This window comes from Stenella coeruleoalba, assembly GCF_951394435.1.
Source record: "Stenella coeruleoalba genome assembly, chromosome: 20".
NCBI lineage: Eukaryota > Metazoa > Chordata > Mammalia > Artiodactyla > Delphinidae > Stenella > Stenella coeruleoalba.
Window position 1 is genome coordinate 46,144,794 of NC_137166.1, and position 19,384 is coordinate 46,164,177.

Below are 19,384 nucleotides of genomic sequence, written 5' to 3' on the forward strand. Positions count from 1 at the left end.
TGGCCTCCTTTCCTTCTCTCTCCACCCATTCCTTCCCTGCCCACACTCTTCATCCCCTCTGTTCCACCTCCCTCCTCACTCCATTTCTCTTCACCCCATTCCCTCCATCGAGTGTTCTCCTCTTCCCCTCCCCTCCTCATGCCTCCTTGACCTCTCAGCCCTCGTTGGCCCTCTCCCCTCGCCCACTGGCAGGCCCTGACCTTTGATCTCCTCTTCCACGAAGCACCCACGCCCCCGCGCCCCGTTTTGGGAAAGGGCTCAGGTCCCCATACTTGGAGAGGAGGTTTGGGAAAGAGAGAGAGAGAGAAACCCAGAAACCCAAAGACGTTGGAGAGGAAGAGCAAGCCACGCAGACATTCACAGGCACTGAAAGAACAAGAAGTAACACATCTCTGGTCCTTCCCTTTGCGAAAAACAGATTCTCTGCCCCTTGAAAACAAACGAACTAACAAATCCTCACTTGCAAAAATGGCACCTAACACCAGCTACCAGTGCCAAACACCTGAGAGTCATTCCTTTTGACTCTTTCCTCAACCCCCACACCCCAATTCAACGTCAGTCCCGTCTGATTCACCTTCTAAAGAGATATTACAATCCACCCTCCTGCCTCCTCCTCTGGCCCCCACCCTGGTTCTATCGGGCATCATCTCCCACCTGAACCATCATAGCAGCCCCTTCCTGGTCTCCTGGCCCAGGCCCCTACCCTCAGTCTCTTCCCCACTCCCCCACTAGGCAACCAGAGGGAAGCTGTCATGACACCTGAGTCAGATCACATAAAAGTCAAAGTCTTAAGTCCTCACCAGCCTACACAGCCTGGCTCTCATCTTTGATTACTCTTGCTCTAGTCACTCTGGCTTCCAAACAGTGCATTTGCCATACTTCAGCCACAGGGACTTTGCACTTCCTGTTCCCTCTGCCTGGAATACTCCCCCAGGTATCCCAACAGCTTACTCCCCTTCTTCAGGTCTCTGCTCAAATGTTTCTTCAGTGAGATGGTCCCTGACTACTATTATTGCAACCCCCATCCTCCCTACCTTTCTGTATTTTTTCCAAGATGTTTATCACCACCTAACACATCAAATGTACTTAGATCTTATGTTTATAGCAATCTTCCTCCCCCACTAGAATGTCAGATCCTCAGGGGCAGGGACTCTGACTTTGTCTTGTTCACTGCTGTATCACTCACACCTAAACCCTAAACCCAGGAACCAGTCACATAGTGGTCACAAGCTTCAGAATTTGTTGAAAAAAAAAATAAATCGATTCAGAAATGGGGAGAGAAAGAGAGAAAACTCCAAGACACACACACACACAAAATAGTGACTGTGTGAAGTAATGATGTTAATTAAACATTGTAATTATTTTACAATTTATACGTATCTAAAATTATTATTTTGTACACCTTGGACTAACACAATGTTATACGGCGATTACATTTCAATAAAACTGGGGGACGGTGGGGGGGCGGGAATCCAAGACAAAAAGATGGAGAAGGAGACAGTATCACATAGGCAGTTTGCTGAGGACCCACAGCCTGACACATCTCCTACTGATTTGCAGACTCAAATTACCAGGCATCTAAGAGGCAATACCACCCCCTGGTGACCAAGAGGAAAACGGCATCTCCCTACAACAGAAAACACTCCCTAACAGATCGTCACCAGAGTCCCAGGATTCCTCCCAGCTTAAAAATTCAGGAGACCGAAACGTTTATTCTTTTAAGTGATATAGATGTTCGGGTTGATTAATAAGATGCATAAATTGACAAAAACCGGTAAGAGAAAACTAAAAGTGCTCCAGGTGAGGATCGAACTCACAACCTCGGCATCGCTCCGCTCGCACTGTTATATAAGTACCGCGCGCTAACCGATTGCGCCACTGGAGCTCCGGCCGCACCCTTGCGCCGCGGGGTCTTTCAGTCATTCCTGGCCACGTGACCTTGATGGATTGCTCCGCCTCGTCTTTGCATATACAAATAGGAATCTTTGGATTGGCCAATAGGAGAAAGTGCGTTACCAGTTCCGGATTCTCACGCCTGGAAGGCTCTTGCTGTAAAAGGGAAAAGTCCGCGAGGCTTTTGGAATGTGGGGGTGTAGCCTGCCTGGGACTCGCCTTCTCATGAATATTCAGAAACCAGAGAGGAGGGGTCTTAACCCTTCGTTGGCTGGCCGGCCGGAAGGCGGCCCCTCCCCCCTGCGGGCGGGAACAGGATATGAGCCCGGGCGGCTGGGGGGAGGGGAAGCCCCAGGCGACCGCCCCCCCGCCCCACTGCTGGGACCGGGCTCTCCAGCCACAGATGTATGTGGCGCCGCCGCCGCCAGAGCCGGCGCCACCCATCCCGGAGCCTGAGGGGTCCACAGTCGCAGACTCCAGCCTCCCGAAACTGCACCGCGTCCTGAGGGACCCCGAAGCCCAGGCCCCAGCGTCCAGGCTAGAGGACCCCAGATATCCAGGTGCCCAGCGCCCCCTCCTGGAGGAGCTGGGAGTCCGGGACATCAGCGCCGCGCGACCCTGGAGGCCGAGCTTCCTGCACCCGGTTTCCAAGAATTTAGGATCCCAGACCGGAGATTCCCTCCAGAGTTTCCCAGAAAGCTGAGCCCAGGACTCCCCGGGTTTGAGGAACTTGGGATACGGACTCCTAGCGCCCCATCCAGCCCGTTTGGGGTTGAAGCGCCAACTACTTCAAGAGGACCCTGGAATTTGGGGCTCCCTGCGCTCCCTCCTGGAGTTGGTTTAATCCCTGCTCTTAGAGTTAGGGGAACTCAGGAATCCGGCCCCCCCACCCCACGGCCCCATCTAGAAGACTCAGGAATTTGGGTTCCCAGCACCCCCATCTGAGACTCAAGAGTCGACGCCCCCAGCATCTTCCATTTAGAGGACCAAAGAAATTTGGACCACTGCACCCCATCCTCCGAGAGACCCCGGATTCTGGTTCACGGATCCTGAGAGCCCGAAGTTCAAACCCCTGACTTGCAGAGAGACCCAGGAGTCCCGGCTCTGCGCCTCCCCGGGGACCGTGCTAGGGTCGAATAGGAACTGGGCTGCCTCGGTTCGGGGCTGGAGACTCCCCGGGAGGTGAGGGGGGAGGCGAGGGGCCCCGACGGGTTGGGGGAGGGGGCGGCGCCGCTGCCGCTGAACAATGAGGGGGCGTGCCGGCGGGGGGCGAGCGGAGGAGCTGGCGGGAGTTGGGGGCTAGAGGGGTGTGGGGAGGCGCTGCAGGGGAGCTGCGGCGGTGGGAACAGTGAGTGGATCACGGAGGGACTGGCTGGAGGGGGTCGAGAACTCAGGGCCAGCGCCCCAACTCGCAGCTCTCCGCGGGGGAGGGAGCCGTCTGCAGGACCCTGGCATCCGGTCCCCCAGCCTCCTCCGCCCTCCCCTGGGACCCCGCGGCCTCCCGCCCACGGCTTTTTCCCAGCCCTGCCCCTCGCCCTCGGCTCCAGCCGGAGCCCAAACGTTCCCAGGATCCCTGAGCCTCCGGCCCCAGACACGGCAGACTCACAGCTAGGACGACTCTTTCGCTCGCTTTACTCTTTTGTCTCACCCTTTCCATCTTTTTCTCAGTGTTATCTCTCCTTGCTCCCCTCTTTCTATCACTTTGCCTCTGTCTCCCCCAGTAGTTACTCCCAGGGCCCCCGGATTTAGACCACACTGTTCATTCTCAGCCCCCAGCCTCTGAGCGTGGGGGGCAGGGAGGCCTATGGGGTCCTGATATCCAGGAAGGGGGTCTTTCTGCAGAAGCCGCTGAGCCACTCAGCCATGCCCGAAGGAGCCCGTGGACTGGGCCTGTCCAAACCCAGCCCTAGCCTCGGCCGCAGAGGTGAAGTGTGTGACTGTGCGGCTGTGTGTGAGACTCAGACAGGTGAGCCTGTGAGGGAGGGGTGGAGCCTGCTGGGCATTCATTCTTTCATGAAAGACACTGCAACGCTCTGGGGCTGACCCAGTGCTGGCAACACAGGCTGACCAAGACAGCCCCAGCCCTGCATGCACAGAGCTTCAGGTCTGGTCCGGGAGATGGACCCATCCCCATACCATGATAGTCCAGAGGGGAAGCCCAGCATAGAGTGGTCAGGGCTGGGATGAGGAAAGCCCCGGGGACTGTGAGAACTTAATCTGGGAGGTCCAGGGAGGCTTCCTGGAGGAGGGGACATCTAAACTGAGAATTGAAAGATGAGGAGGAATGAGTTGAGCGAGGCAAGGAAGAGTGTTCTGCACAGAGGGAGCAGTATGTGCGGGGGCACAGAGGTGAGAAGAGGCTGCTTATTTGAGTAACTGAAAGAAGCTGAGTGTGACTGGAGTCCAGAGGGTAAGAAGTGGTGTGTCGGGACGAGAGCAGACTGGAAAGGTCTCTAATGGCCACCTTGCACAGGCCCCTGTGGATCTGAGGAATCTGGACTTTACCCTGAGGGCAGGAATGGGGTTATACTCATGGGAGTGACGGAGTCAGGCCAATTAATAAAGTTCTCCCAGGATGACACATGGAGGTGGATTTAAGGAATGGAGACAAGCAGTCCAGAGAGGACCCTGAAGGGAGAGGACAGGGCACAGTGAGGGGAGCAGGGAGCCCATGGGAGAGCTGTTGAGCAGGGGTGGGTGAGCGTGGGGGCTAAGCGCACTTACTCAGTTGGGGAGACCCCCTGATCGCCTCTTCCACACCCCCAGCAGCCCCTGCAACCCCCGCCATGGCCTCCCCCCGAGGTTCTGGGAGCTCCACATCCCTGAGCACAGTGGGCTCAGAGGGGGACCCGGCTCCGGGGCCCACCCCAGCCTGCTTGGCCTCCAGGCCAGAGCCCCTTCCGGGGCCCCCCATCCGCCTGCATCTGTCGCCCGTGGGGACCCCAGCTTCGGCGAAACCCTCGAGGCTGGAGCGTGTGGCCCGTGAGATCGTGGAGACGGAGCGGGCCTATGTCCGGGACCTCCGCAGCATCGTGGAGGTGAGGCGGGTAGGCACCCAAGTGCAGTGGGGACCCAGGCCAGCCCCTCCACCCCTGTAACCCCAGTCATTCCCACAGGACTACTTGGGCCCTCTGCTGGACGGCGGGGTTCTGGGGCTGAGCGCGGAGCAGGTGGGCACGCTGTTTGCCAACATTGAGGACATCTACGAGTTCAGCAGGTCAGGGACGGGTGGGATGGGCAGCAGCGCTGCCTCGGGGGGTCGGGGAGGCAGGCTGTGTTCTAACCCCAACCTTGGCACCCCACAGTGCCCTGTCCAGTCTGGAACACGGGGCGTCATGACGTTGGGCAGGGGTCATGATGGGGAGTGAGGATCCAGAGAGGTGGAGGAGTGAGGTGGATGGGAGCCTGAGGGCCCAGCTGAGGTCCAAATATCGGGATGGGTCCAGGCAGCGAGATGGGGCTATCGCTATGTCAGGTTTGGGATCGTGATGAATCCAAGGCTTGTGTGGGGCCTGCGGATCATGACAGTGTGAGCATTTGTGTGACCGGCTCATCCTGGGAAACCCCTCAGTCCCAGACAAACCAGAATGGTTGGCCACTCAGTCCAAGGAGCATGACACCGAGTGTCTTGATGACACCTAATTACACTTATTATTATTATTTTTTGGCCACACTGCTTGGCTTGTGGGATCTTAGTTCCCCAACCAGGGATTGAACCCAGACCCAGCAGCGAAAGCGCGGAGTCCTAACCACTGGACCACCAGGGAATTCCCTAATTACACTTAAAGTTACTGCAGGAGGTTCGTGAGTCACGACAGGGTCTCGGGGTCACAGTGGGATCTTAAGATATCACAGCTCTGAGCGTCCTGACACCCCTCTCCCTGGGTTGTGCCATGAGATGCCCCAGGCTCATGCCAGCTGTGACAAGACCTCGGGCCGAGGAATGTAATGGTAACCAAGGACAAGGTCTGAGCAGGTTGCAGTCCCCCATGTCGCGATCAGAGGACCCTTCGTATGGACATGACATCCCTTGAGAGATCCTGGCAGCCACCAGGGCCCCAGTCTCCTGGAGTCCTCCCATGGGGGGCAGGGCGCCCCCTCACCCTTCCTCTCCCCTCCACAGCGAGCTCCTGGAGGACCTGGAGGGCAGCAGCAGTGCCGGGGGCATCGCCGAGTGCTTCGTGCAGAGGGTGAGGCGAGGGCCTGGGCTGGGGCCTGGGTAAGGGGGGAGCAGGCCTGGGCTAGGCGTTGCGGGGGGGTCATGGGGAGTCGGGAACTGAGGTCTCCCTGACGCCCTTGCTGCCCACAGAGCGAGGATTTTGACATCTACACGTTGTACTGCATGAACTACCCGAGGTGAGGGCCAAGGAGCCCCTGCGGGGCCCCAGGCTGTGCCCACGAGCTGATGTGCCAGCCAAGCTCCCTCCACCCGGACCCATCCAGCTCCTGCCATACCGTGACAGCGTCTACCCTCTCCCTAACCCACCCCGACCCGGGTGGGCCCCTGAGAATTCCAAAACCCTGGCCACTCCCTGACCCCTCCCGGCCTTGCCCACTGTAGCTGCAAGTCTCCCTGACCTGTGCTGTGCCCCCAGCTCCCTGGCCCTGCTCCGGGAGCTGTCAGTGTCTCCGCCAGCAGCCCTGTGGCTGCAGGAGCGCCAGGCCCAGCTCCACCACTCACTGCCCCTGCAGAGCTTCCTGCTGAAGCCTGTTCAGCGCATCCTCAAGTACCATCTGCTGCTGCAGGTCAGCTGTGGCCCCTGGGGGGCTGCTTGGGGAGGGGCAAGGTCCTGTCCATTGGCCACCTGGTGAACATCTGGAGATTGGACCCTGGACGAGTTGGGCAAGGCCTGGGGAGGCATCCGGTCCCTAGAAACTGGGCCGGTGCTTGGGGCAGGGTCTTGCTGGCAGTGGGGGCTGGCGCCAGCTGATTTCACTTCGTGTCTTTGCCTGTTTGTGTCTCTCCGCCTCTGCCCCTGCCTTTATTTGTCTCTCTCTCTTATCCTTGTCATTCTTTCTTCCTCTGTTCCTCTTCCACTCCCTGGGTGCCTGGTGGCTGCCCTCCAGGAGCTAGGCAAGCACTGGGTGGAGGGCCCAGACGCCGGGGGCCGCGAGTTGGTGGAGGAGGCTATCGTGTCCATGACAGCGGTCGCCTGGTACATCAATGACATGAAACGCAAGCAGGAGCACGCTGCGCGCCTCCAGGTGACCCCTGGGAGAGGGCTGGGACCGGCGGCATGGGGGGCAGCGGGCGTGATGGCCTTTGCGGGGTTCGGTCCGTGCGTTGGAGGGCGGGCTGGGACAGTGCAGTCTGATTGCTAACCCCCCTGTGTTGGTATGCGTACACCGCCCACTGGTGTGTTCCTGTGCCCGCTGCACCCGGCGTGGTCCCGGCAGGAGGTGCAGCGGCGGCTGGGTGGCTGGACCGGTCCGGAGCTCAGTGCTTTTGGCGAGCTGGTGCTGGAGGGCGCATTCCGAGGTGGTGGAGGGGGCGGCCCCCGACTTCGAGGGGGTGAACGGCTGCTCTTTCTGTTCTCACGGATGCTGCTCGTGGCCAAGCGCCGGGGACCAGAATACACATACAAGGGCCACATCTTCGTGAGTTCAGGGATGGGGCAGGGCCAGAATGTTACCTGCCAGGTATGTTCTATACACGCATACCTGTAGACCTAAAAGCTGGGGGCAGGATCCGCAAGGAGGGACAACCCAGCTTAAAAGGGCCATGTTTTCTTGAGTCCGAGGTGGGGGGGCAGGGTTTAATAAGGAGGGGTGAGGCCAGTGGGATGCACGGGTGGTGCAGGCCTGGAGGGGGAGGACCTGGATTTGCCCACCAGACAAGCATCTTCATGGGCAGGCATGTCTTCTTGATCCAGATGAGGCGGGGAGGGCTGGTGAGGGAGAGCTGAGCCCAGCCTGGTGGGGAGGGTTGACAGGGGGAAAGGGGACATCTTTCTAGGGGGTAGGGACCCAGATACACACGAGGGGCACATGGATGAGTCTGAGGCCTCTGAACTTGCCTCCCCTCTCTGCCCCTCATCCAGTGTTGCAACCTGAGTGTGACTGAGAGCCCTCGAGACCCTCTAGGGTTCAAGGTGTCTGATCTGACCATTCCCAAGCACAGACACCTGCTCCAGGTGAGCAGAGGGTGGGGCTGGGCGGGCAGGGATCCCCCAGTCCCTAGACCTCACCCCTGGCTCCCCATTCCACCCCACCCTGCCCCCAGGCCAAGAACCAAGAAGAGAAGAGGCTGTGGATTCACTGTCTCCAGCGCCTCTTCTTTGAGAATCACCCCGCCTCCATCCCTGCCAAGGTACAGCTCCTGCCACCGCGGGGGGTCCTCAGGGTGCTGGAGACTCCCCTCCCCCAGTAACACCGAAAAACCCTGACTGCAGGGGGTGCCGTCTTAGAACATGGTAGTTAAATTGCAGCGTTACGTTGCCGGGGTTTCAATCCCAGCTCCATCACATCCCTGCTTTGTGACTTTAGGCAAGTAATTTAACCTCTCTGGCTTCAGTTTCCTCACCTGGAGGAATGATAGCATCAACCTCATAGGGTTGCGGTGAGGATTAGTCATTATCAGTCGTGTAAGGCACCTGACATGTAGTAGCACCCTTTTTTTTTTTTTTTGCGGTACGCGGGCCTCTCACTGTCGTGGCCTCTCCCGTTGCGGAGCACAGGCTCCAGACGCGCAGGCTCAGCGGCCATGGCTCACGGGCCCAGCTGCTCTGCGGCATGTGGGATCTTCCCGGACCGGGGCATGAACCCGTGTTGCCTACATCGGCAGGCGGACTCTCAACCACTGCGCCACCAGGGAAGCCCAGCAGCACCCTTTAATAGGACCGTGACTGGGGTGCTCAGGGACCAGCCCCCTCATCCCTCATCCTTGTCTCTTTCAGGCAAAACAAGTTCTCCTTGAAAACAGCCTGCACTGTGAGTTGGGGCCCTGTGTTGGGAGGATGTGGCAGTAGAGGAATCACTTCTAAGAAAAAGTAAAGTGTTAGCCCCAAATCTCTCCCTGCAGGTGCTCCTAAAAGTAAGTCTATCCCAGAGCCCCTGACACCTCCACTTGGGTCTCCCCGACCTCGAGATGCTAGAAGTTTCACCCCTGGACGAAGGAACACAGGTAAAAGAGATGGAACCCTGAGTTCCCTCTCCCTCCACTCCTCCCCCAGAAGCCTGGAGCTGGGCTCCTAACAAGGTTCTGATCCGCCTCTCCCATAGCTCCATCTCCAGGACCCGCCACTACCCGCCGTGGCCGCAGACAGTCTGGTGAGTACCCTTCACCTAAAAGTGAACTAGGCATCAGGTGGGACCTGGCCCCTGACATCACTGTGTCCTCCCTCCAGAGCCCCTGAAGGACCCTTACGTCATGTTTCCACAGAACGGTGAGGGACCACCCACCCCGGCCTGCTCCGTCCCTGTCTGTCTGTCTGTTCCCGGGGATGCCCAGAGTTCGTGAGGGAGGGGTGATAGGGGCAGCTCATCAATGACAAGGAATAACACTTGTTCTTACATCTCACTCTTTTCTCTTTCTCATGTCTTCATCCCCAGCTAAGCCTAGACTCAAGGTGAGAAACATCCTGGGACAGGGTTTGTTTTGGGTCCTGGACTCCTGGGTCTGAGGGAGGAGGGAGCTTGGGTTCCAAAGTGCTGGGTCTGAAGAAGAAGGGGGCTGGGGACTGGATTCCTCTGTCTCAGGGAGGAGGGGGATGGGGCCCTGGACTCCTGCCCTCCTTCCTTTCCTTCCTCACAGCACACTGGCAGTGAGGGGGAGCTCTACCCGCCCTTAGAGCCTCTGCCACCAGTTCCAGCTTCTGAACCCCCTGAGGACCTGGAGGACACTGGGCCCCCCACGCTGGACCCCTCTGGGACCTCAATCACTGAAGAAATCCTGGAGCTGCTAAACCAAAGAGGCCTCCGGGATCCAGGGGTGAGTCGGGCATCCCCTCACGGTGTCCTTGGGGCTCTGGGCCTGGGCAGGCACAGCCTGGGGGTCAGGGGGGGCAACCCACCCTGATACCTTGGGCTTCTTCCTCAGTGCCCACTACAGCCACCCCCCCATGACATTCCCAAGTTCCCCGGAGATTCCCAGGTGCCAGGCGACAGTGACACCCTCGCATTCCAAGCCCTGCCCAGCCGGGACTCTTCAGAAGAGGAGGAGGAAGAAGAGCTGGATACGGATGAACGGGGCCCTTCCCCACTCCACGTCCTAGAGGGGCTTGAAAGTTCCATTGCGGCTGAAATTCCTGACATTCCCAGCCTTTCCAAAAGTCCTGATGTACCCAACCTCCCTGAAATTCCCAGCCTTTCTGAAATTCCCCAAATGCCCCGCCTTCCCAGTCTCTCTGACATTTCCAGTGTTTTTGAAATGCCCTGCCTTCCAGCCATACCCAGTGTCCCCGACATTCCTAGTCTCTCCAACGCTCCCACCCTCCCCTGTGACTCCTGGCTCCAGGGACCTCTGCAGGAGCCGGATGAGGCTCTAGCCACCAGGAGAGAGCTCTTCCCTGGAAGCAGTTCTGGAAAACTGGGAGAGCCCTCCTCAGAAAGCAGGGCAGGCCAAGAGGAGGGTGAAGGAGTATCATACCCAGCTTTCCAGCCCCGGGATGTCACCCAAGGTCAGGAATTCCCAGATGAGCTGGAGTTCCGCCCTTGCTCAGAAATCCGGAGTGCCTGGCGGGCACTGGAGCAGGGGCAGCCGGCCCGGCCAGGTTTCCCAGAGCCGCTGCTGATCCTGGAGGATTCAGATCTAAGTGGAGGCAGCGGAAGCGGGAAGGCAGGAGCCCCAACTTCGGAGAGGTCAGCGTCCCGAGTGCGAGAGTTGGCCCGGCTTTACAGCGAGCGGATCCAGCAGATGCAGCGGGCTGAGACCCGGGCATCAGCCAACGCCCCCCGCCGCCGGCCACGGGCTCTGGCCCAGCCGCAGCTGTTGCCCTGCCTGCCCCGTGAGCAGGCTGAGCCAGGTGAGGTCCAGGTATGTGGTTGGCAGACGCAGCCCATGTGGGGGCATCCATCCTAACTCTCTCCACCTTGCTTTGCATACAGGGCCCCTGCCTGCCTTTGGACATGTGCTCGTATGTGAGCTGGCCTTCTCGCTGACCTGCGCCCAGGAATCTGTCCCCCTAAGCCCTGCTGCCCAGGTTCAAGCTGCCACAGCTGTGACTAAGCAGCGAGGCTGCCTGGACGGCCAGCGTCTAAATGTTTCAAGTTTGCCTGAGCAACACCATCTGGGCATCCAGGTTCCAGCTGCTACCCCTCTGCCTGAGCAAGGAGGCCTCTGGAATATCCGGATTCCAGCCACCACACCTTTGCCCAAGCAGGAAGACCCCCCCAACGGCCAGATGCCAGCTATTACAACTTTGCCGGATCAAGAAGGCCACCCGGAAATCCAAGTTCCAGCTGCCACTCCTTTGCCGGAGCATAGAGGCCACGTGGATATACCGGTTCCATCTACCACCTCTTTTCCTGAGCAAGGATGCCACGTGGACATCCAAGTTCCAATCACCCCAGCTTTGCCTAAGCGGGGAAGTTGCTCTGATGTCATGGCTTTAGCCGCCACTCCTACGCCCAAGCGAGAAGGCCACCTAGACAGCCAGAGCTCAACCAACACCCCGTTAACTAAGCAAGGAGATTCTAGGGCTGTTCAGTCCCCAGCCACTGCCTGTGGCCAAGCCGTCGATCCTTTGCTTATACACAGAAGCAGCCTAGACCCTCAGATCCCAGCTGACACCCCAGTGCCCTTGCAACACGACCTCCCTGACATTCAGGTTCCGGGTACCTCACCTTTGCCTGCACATGGAGGCCACCTAGACCATCAGACCCCAGCCAACACTCTGCCGTCCTTGCCCCGGGACCTCCCACACTTTCAGGTTCCAGCTGCCGTACCTTCCCCGCAGCCACAAGGCCTCACGGACACCCAGGTCCAAGCCCTCCCACCTTTGCCCCAGCAGGGAGGCCTCCCGGACATCCAGGGTCCAGCTGCTGCGCCTCTGCTTGAGGAGCAAAGCCTCACAGACCTCCAGGGTCAGAAACTGACACCTTTGTTGGAGCAGAAGAGCCTCACCAACGACCATGTTCCAGCTGCCCCACCTTTGCCTGAGCAAGGGGGCCCTCGGGACATTCAGGGCCTGTTACCCACCCGAGTCCAGACCACGGTGGTTTTGTCTAAACAAGGAGGCCACGCGGTCTCTCACGTTGCCAGGTCAGAGTCGTCAGACTTGAGCCCACCCCACAGTCCCCCACTCACAACCCGGCAGCTCCTGGGCTCCAACGCAGCTGCCCTGTCAAGATACCTGGCAGCCTCATACATCAGCCAGAGCCTGGCGCGGCGGCAAGGGCCTGGAGGAGAGGCTCCCCCGGCCTCCCGGGGCCCTTGGCCCTCCTCCGCCCCCACGTCACGGGCACCTTCACCGCCACCCCAGCCTCAACCCCCAGCGCCCCCAGCCAGGAGGCTCAGCTATGCCACCACGGTCAACATCCACGTCGGGGGTGGCGGGCGGCTACAGCCAGCCAAGGCCCAGGTCAGGTTGAACCACCCTGCTCTCTTGGCAACCCCCCAGGAATCAGTGGGCCTTCGCAGAGCCCAGGGGGCTCCCGACGCCCCTTTCCACATGTGAGCCAGGATGTCGCGCTTCTTGAAAAGCAGAGACTTCAGCCAGATGCCACAGACCCTCAGAATTCACCCGGAAGTCCAGACGCTGAACACAGGTCTAAAAATTGCCACAGCTTTCCAACACCTGGCGTCTTTGGCACATGGGCCTTATTACTTAACCTGGATTAACCCAACAGGGATGGGGAAGGGGATGTCATTAATATTTTGTTAATATTATGAAATTATGTATCTTTCCCATTCTGGGGGCCGTGGGGGATGACAGAAGACGACAATGAATGGGAAGGTCTGATACAGCACAAATCAGTCGTTCTGAAAATTTGGGGAATCTCAAACTCCTTTGAGAATTACTGAAGACTGGACCCATTACAGTTTGGTGTGTGATTCTAGAGGGTTTCTGAACTGCTTGATGCCTATCTAGGAAGGCCAAGTTAAGAAGCTTTCTCCCAAGCAGATCCCTCAAAATTCATTCCCTTAGCAGTTTATCCAGTTGATGTGTCCCACCATCATCTATTCCTCTCATCTACTTAGCCAATTCTATCCACCCAGCTATCTCTCCATCATCTCCCTCTGTCCATCCGTCTTCCAATCCATCATCCCACCCATATGTCTTGCTTTATTCAACTTTCTCTACCCTATTCATCCATCATCCTACCCCACCCCCCATCTAGCACCCGTTCCTCTGTCAATCCACTCATCTATTATCCCACGTGTCCATCTTCTCCAACCAACTCTCTCCATTCATCCATTTGTCCCTCCATATTCCCATCTATGTCCATTCATTCGTACATCTCATCACTCAACCATCTCCTAATCCATCGAGCCAACCGTCCATTTAACCATCTCTGCCACCATCCATCCAACCATTTTAATCTCTTTACATCCATCCCTCCTTAATTGGATTCTTCTGGGTCTTGGTACTACAAAATTTCGGAGACAAGTTCCCCGCTAATGCCAAAATGGATCAGGTTTGGGGTTCTGGCAGAAGGGTCCCACATCTGCCTTATTTCTCTTGGCAACCACTCTCCACCCTCCTAAGTATTCCAGTTCTCGTACCCACCCATCGAATTCTTCTATCAGATCTCTTTACTCCCTCTCTCTAGTTGGGGACCTCTACAGTGCCTCAATATGCCCCCACACCCCAAAGTAATTCAGGTCTTAGGGACAAAGGCTTTTATATTGAGATCGTTCTGTCCTCCTCCCAGCAGTGGTATGACCAGTGAGAAGCACAATTTAAGCAGTTTCTTTGGTCATATTAGCTGCTTTTATTGAACACTTAACCTCTTGTGCTTTAGTGCATCATCTGTTTAGTCTTCCCTGGAATTCTCTGCGACACCGCAGCATCATGGCTGAGTTGAAGTCCCAGCTTTTCTAGTACTTGGTGTGTTAACTTCCCTCCGAGCCTCGGTTTCCTCATCTGCACAATGAGGACAGCAATACCTGCCTCGCAGGATCATCGGAAAGTTTCAGTAAGCGTATCCTTACTTCCCAAATGTATTTAAGCCTGACTCACCGAGGCAGTGTTCAAATCAGATGCCCCAGGATCTAGTCCCAACCCATGGAATGAGAACCTCCAAGGCAGGAGCCTAAGAGTCTGGTTTTAACAATCAATTAACGGCAACAACAAAAAATGCTGTTATTGAGTACTAACTGCATACCACAGGCATTAGTCACTTTATTTGAACTCGTTCACTCTGAGTCCTCACAACATCCCTAAAAGGCAAGTGAGGATGATTCTTACCCCCCACTTTAGAGATGAGGAAACTGAGGCACATAGAGGATAAGGGACTTGCCCAAACAAGTGGGAAGGAGCAGAGCTGGGACTCATCCACACTGCCAAGCCCGTCGGCACTTTTACTTGAGTGTGTCAGGCGCTGTTCTTGTCACTGGGGGCACAACAGGGAATAATTCCTTGCCCACAAGGGGCTTGCAGCCTGGTGCTCCAAAGGCCCTAGGTAATTGGTCATTAGCTGGGTAAAATGAGTAAGTCCTGGCTCAGTAAGCGTCAGCTGCTGGCTTCTATTCAGTTATTGGAGTGGTTACCATGCCATACACCAGAGCCTAGGCTGAGTCGGCTTCTTGGCCTGGACCTGCTCCGCTGCAGCCTCCCGACAAAGGTCAGGGCTGAGGCTGGCCCTCCCCTCTTCCGCCCCCGGCTGCACATTCCCAGCTGAAAGAAAGTTCCCAGCCTGGCCTGGGCTCCCAGCGGTGCCGGAATTCCTGGTATTTGAGGAGGCAGCAGGGAGGAAGGAGGCCATCTACTCCAAGGCTTGGAGTGAGGAAGGAGAGGCAAGCCCCCTCAGCCACTCCAGATGCGTCTCAGCTGTGCCTCTGGGAGGGGGCTAAGAGTCTCAGTAAGGGGGTCTCCGGACCCCGTGCGAAAACCCTGGGCACTAGGCCTGCCTCGGGCCCTCCTACTCCCTGCCCCTGAATTCCATTCCTCCTGCCTGCCCGACTCCTACCTCTGCTTCATAACCCCAGCTCCAACGCCTCCTCAGGAATACCTTTCTTGCTGGTCTACTACAGCCTGCCTTTTGTAAACTGCCTTTAGAGCTGCAATTAAGACAGGCTTGAAAAGGGAAAGGGCAGCTGTCCACTGCCTTCTTTGGGACACTGCTGCCCTCCTTGGGATGTTTAGGTTAATGCCAGCCAAACCCAGTTAACCCGAGTTAACTCCAGCTCCAGTGCAAAACTTGGTAAGTTATTTAGCCACTAGGCTAACTTTCTCACCAGCTAACACGAAGACACCTGCCTGTCGCCAACCTCACAGGGATGTTGTAAACACTTAGCCTGGCAACCAGATGGAGCTCAATCAACCCCATTCTCCATCTGTAAGAAGCACTTTGTATGTTTTCTCTGTACACCAGTGCTGTCCCACAGAATCTTCCTGTGACAATGTTCTCATCAGTGCAGCCCAGCTTGGCGGCCACATGTGGCTACGGTTTTGGTAGGGCAGACATACAAAAAGGGCAACTAGTCAGTAAATCCCAAGGTCCTTCTTTTATAAAGAAAATTTGTGAAACTCTCCTTGATTAAGTGTGTAATGATGTTCTTGCCAGTACTCAGCAGGGGGAGTAGCGAGGAAGCCCACTTGGGGGCAGATCGCTTAAGTATCTAGGTTGGCTGCAAAGGCTGGTATGGAAGCACAGATGCCCTTCCCACCCCAATGATGTTCACTAGCTTCCTTTAAAAATGGGGAAAGAAACTGAAGGCAACTTAATTCACAAACAGTACTTCCCAATACGTATACCAGGGCCATCCCACAGAACTTTCTTCCATGATGGAAATGCTCTATCATCTCTGCAGCCCAGTGGTAGCAACTGAGAGCCCACCTAAGTCAGCTATTATCATCCCATGGCAGACACAATAGATGAACAAGTCCTCAGACCTATATGTTCCCAGGCCCATAAGGACAGTCACCACACTGAGCATAACTGGGACCTGCTTTAAGGAGGCCATGGGGGTGTGGCAGACTTTCTCAGGAGTTATTGTTGACATCCTGAAGGATGTGGCCAATCGGGGGGAAATCATGCACCCATCCACAATGGGGTGGTTACAGCCCCCTGCCCCAATCTCAATCCTATCTACACTACAGGTTGGCATTAAGGAAAATTCCTTTCCCAACACAGGCATGGATGGCTCTTAGTTGCTGACTTAAAGACTCCATCCAGGCAGTTTCTCCTCACTTTGTAGTAAAGATTATTGATCTTACACATTTCCCCTGCTCTTCTCTGACATGTCATTAAAACAACAGCAAAGAGACTTCCCTTGTGGCGCAGTGGCTAACACTGCACATTCCCAATGCAAGGGGCCTGGGTTTGACCCCTGGTCAGGGACTAGATCCCACATGCCACAACTAAGACCCGGCACAGCCACATAAATAAATAAATATTTAAAAATAAATTAAAAAATAAAACAACAGCAAAAAGATTGGGGGAAAAAAAAACTCACAAGGATACCCCACACAACCAATGACCTAGAACCACGCCCACCTCAGCTGTGCCAACACACTGGACTCTACTGGAGGTGCACAGAAACTGAGACCAGGGCTGCTCCCACCAGCCTCTCCAACCCAACCCATCTCCTACCACGAGTGGTAGCCTCTAGAAAGGCTTCTGGGGCATCTCCTGTATTCCTTTTAGACAAAGACCACCTCAGAAGACCACAGCGTAGTCCTTGAAACCTTAAATCCCGTAACATTTTTATTATAAAGGTGAACCCTGATCTTTACGACAGGCTTAACGGTAGGATTTCTGGTAGCGAGCACGGGCACCAGGACCTCCAAACTTTTTGGATTCGCAGCGACGGGGATCAGCTACCAGCAGGGTCCGGTCATACTGGATGAGGATGTCTTTGATCTCCTTCTTGGAAGCCTCATCCACGTCTGGGGATTAAAGTAGGGGTAAAGATTTAGATACGCCAGGAAGTGTCCTCCTGCTCTTTGTGACTAAATGCAAGAGTGCCAGAGCTAGACCTTGACCTGCCCCCCCCCCCACCTGATGGGAAGGACCCACCCTCACTCACATTTCTGGTAATAGGCCACCAAGGCTTTGGAGATGGACTGGCGGATTGCTGTGAGAAAGAAACACACACACAAAAAAGGTACATCAACTTTAGGAACACCCAAGGGTAGGACCCACCTTCCACCCATGTGCCCAGTTCCTGGGACTCACCATAAATCTGAGCTACATGACCACCACCCTTCACTCGGACACGGATGTCAACACCAGCAAATCGCTCCTTGCCCAGAAGCAGAACAGGTTCCAGTAGCTAGAGCAACAGGAAGCATGACAGGATTTTAGATCACAACCTGGGCAGCCAAGCCACCTCACCGAACATTCCTCCACAACTCTCTCCAAGTAGCTTCGGCCACCACTGGCCTCAAAGTATTAGTGGAAGAGGGTTGGGCTGTTACTCAAGGCACTCTGCACAGCCAGCAGAGCAGGGGCGTTTCCAAGACAGAAGAGATCGCTGAAGGCAACCTGAAACTTGAGGTGGGCTCCCTCCTGTGTTTCCCTCTGGACATCAGATTACCTTTCTTTAAGACTGATTCTAAAAAAAAAAAGACACCCTCCTGAAAAAAAAAAAAGACTGATTCTTAGAATGCTGGCACTTTAGCCCAACACTAAGGAACACCTCTGCAGCCACCAAGGCTGCCCCAAACAGTGAAAAGCCACTCCTGAGCTACGTCACGTGCTTTCCCCACCTGAGCTCTGTGCCCTCCCTTTGAGTCTCACAGATTTCCAGAAAAATTACAACTATGCTATAACCCTATTTTGTTTTACCTACTTCAGGCCTCAGCTCACAAGTCTCCCCCAACCCTGCTCTGAAGCTTCCACCCAGGTTTGAGCCAGAAACCTTCTCTGGGCTCCTGTACGCCAGCTTTGACTACTTTGGAGCAGTGTCTGGTACTGGGGTCCAATGTGTCTCCCCCACTGGATTGGGAGCTCTGTGGCGGCAGGCCCTGAAGCCATCAGGGTCACTGATTTGTCTCCAGCTCTCAACACAGGCTGCACACACAAAGCCTTCGAGTAAACTGACAGTAAGAATAAGCCACAATACTCAATTATCTGCTCTACAAAGGAATCTCAGACACCACCTTATTAAGTTTTAACTAACCCTGCAACGGAGATGTTATTCTTCACCTTTAAAAGCAATAGACTTAACAAATGCATTCTCACACACACCAACAACCTCACAAGGAAAATCCAATTTACCCTCACAACAGCCCTCCAAGGTAGGAATTATTCCTATTTTACAGAAAAGGTAAGTTACTGCCTCAAATCACTCAGCTAGAAACGGCAGAAATCAAACTCGGATCTCTTTCCATTCTGAGCCAAAGAAACTGAGACCTTCCAATAAAACTTTATTCAGGGAAAAAAAAAAAAAGAAACTGAGGCTCAGACAGAGAGAGGAGGAACTCCTTTCACAGCCAAGCAGAACAAACTCAAATTCTTATAATGCTTATTAAGTATGTACAATATTCAAACCCTACTTTATTCACAATGTTTCGAAAAACAAAACATTGATTCCTGTTGTCGGAGAGTGTATACTACCCTAAAAGTCAAAACATTAAGAAATAAACAACCTTATATCCCTATTAACTTATTGCAAGAAATCAGACCACATAAACTTGCGTAATCCCCATGCCATCCGGTCCCCAAAACTGAGTGAGCTTCCAAATAACCCAGTTAAGCACCTGCTTAATCTTCAACATCCACGTTTTCACTCTCAATTCAAGCTTTTGTAACATCGCCTGAACCCCCAACACCCGACTCCATTCATCGACAAATACCCCATTTTTCTGTCCCCTACTAAGCTTCTAAACGTCCCATTATTGACACCAGACCCTTCAGCTTCCAAGATCGACGAACTCCAGGAACCCACTTACTCCAACATCTCCATCTCCAGAACCCTCCACTCAACCCAAACAACCATCCTTAATTCCGGTACCTTGTACTGCAGCGTGCGAGGTTCGATCATCTCCAGGGGACGCCCGTTTACCTTGATGAGGCCGTTACCTCGTTTGCAGTGCGCCACGGCCGTGGCCGTCTTCTGCGGAAAGCGAAGGGAAAACAACGGAGCCACGTGAGCTCCGGGCCCCGGCTCCCAAGTCGACCCCAGAACCCTGCCCACAAGCCTCTCCCCGACCCAGGCCTCCTCTCGCCCCTACCATCGGGAGCCCGGCTTACCTTGCGTCCGAAGACCTGCACCGACTGCAGAGGGCCCTTAGCCGGCATGGCTGCGAGCGTTCACAGGAGCTCTTCACCGTGCGGCGCCGCAACCGGAAAAGGAAAATCCGGGCCCAACCTGGCTGCTTTTCACGGTCTGCGCAGGCGCGTTGTGCTCACCTTCGCGACAGGAGGGAGCTTTACGGCTAGT

General features: G+C 55.6%; 2 protein-coding genes across 4 annotated transcripts; one reads left to right on the top strand and one right to left on the bottom strand.

Moving 5' to 3' along the window:
• Positions 1 to 3,193: 3,193 nt before the first annotated feature.
• PLEKHG2 (pleckstrin homology and RhoGEF domain containing G2) lies at positions 3,194 to 12,643 on the top strand. Of its 2 annotated transcripts, none has more exons than XM_079906603.1 (18): positions 3,194 to 3,859; positions 4,660 to 4,931; positions 5,010 to 5,110; positions 6,017 to 6,083; positions 6,203 to 6,249; positions 6,489 to 6,639; positions 6,961 to 7,098; positions 7,291 to 7,491; positions 7,935 to 8,027; positions 8,117 to 8,203; positions 8,790 to 8,823; positions 8,915 to 9,016; positions 9,115 to 9,162; positions 9,240 to 9,278; positions 9,445 to 9,461; positions 9,647 to 9,823; positions 9,932 to 10,856; positions 10,939 to 12,643. In XM_079906603.1, exons 1-18 carry the CDS (start codon positions 3,757 to 3,759, stop codon positions 12,507 to 12,509), a joined length of 4,173 nt encoding a protein of 1,390 aa, XP_079762729.1. In that variant the 5' UTR covers positions 3,194 to 3,756; the 3' UTR covers positions 12,510 to 12,643. The 2 variants fall into 2 exon arrangements, with proteins under 2 accessions (XP_079762729.1, XP_079762730.1); XM_079906604.1 differs by having other exon boundaries at positions 4,663 to 4,931.
• Positions 12,644 to 16,682: 4,039 nt separating this feature from the next.
• Positions 16,683 to 19,327, bottom strand: RPS16 (ribosomal protein S16). 2 transcript variants are annotated; one of them, XM_079908247.1, is made up of 5 exons: positions 19,195 to 19,327; positions 18,956 to 19,057; positions 17,176 to 17,272; positions 17,027 to 17,074; positions 16,683 to 16,886 (listed from the first exon to the last, which is right to left on the bottom strand). In XM_079908247.1, exons 1-5 carry the CDS (start codon positions 19,240 to 19,242, stop codon positions 16,741 to 16,743), a joined length of 441 nt encoding a protein of 146 aa, XP_079764373.1. In that variant the 5' UTR covers positions 19,243 to 19,327; the 3' UTR covers positions 16,683 to 16,740. The 2 variants fall into 2 exon arrangements, with proteins under 2 accessions (XP_079764373.1, XP_079764372.1); XM_079908246.1 differs by having other exon boundaries at positions 17,027 to 17,272.
• Between the last annotated feature and the right edge of the window lie 57 nt (positions 19,328 to 19,384).

Coding starts and splice junctions, on each gene's coding strand:
- PLEKHG2 (XM_079906603.1), top strand. CDS start 3,757: ATGCCCGAAGGAGCCCGTGGACTGGGCCTGTCCAAACCCAGCCCTAGC. Junction 4,932..5,009: donor ACCTCCGCAGCATCGTGGAG/GTGAGGCGGGTA, acceptor TCATTCCCACAG/GACTACTTGGGCCCTCTGCT. Junction 9,163..9,239: donor CCGTGGCCGCAGACAGTCTG/GTGAGTACCCTT, acceptor TCCTCCCTCCAG/AGCCCCTGAAGGACCCTTAC.
- RPS16 (XM_079908246.1), bottom strand. CDS start 19,242: ATGCCGGCTAAGGGCCCTCTGCAGTCGGTGCAGGTCTTCGGACGCAAG. Junction 17,273..18,955: donor CTCGCACGCTGCAGTACAAG/GTACCGGAATTA, acceptor CTGTTGCTCTAG/CTACTGGAACCTGTTCTGCT. Junction 16,887..17,026: donor GGTGGCCTATTACCAGAAAT/GTGAGTGAGGGT, acceptor TTTAATCCCCAG/ACGTGGATGAGGCTTCCAAG.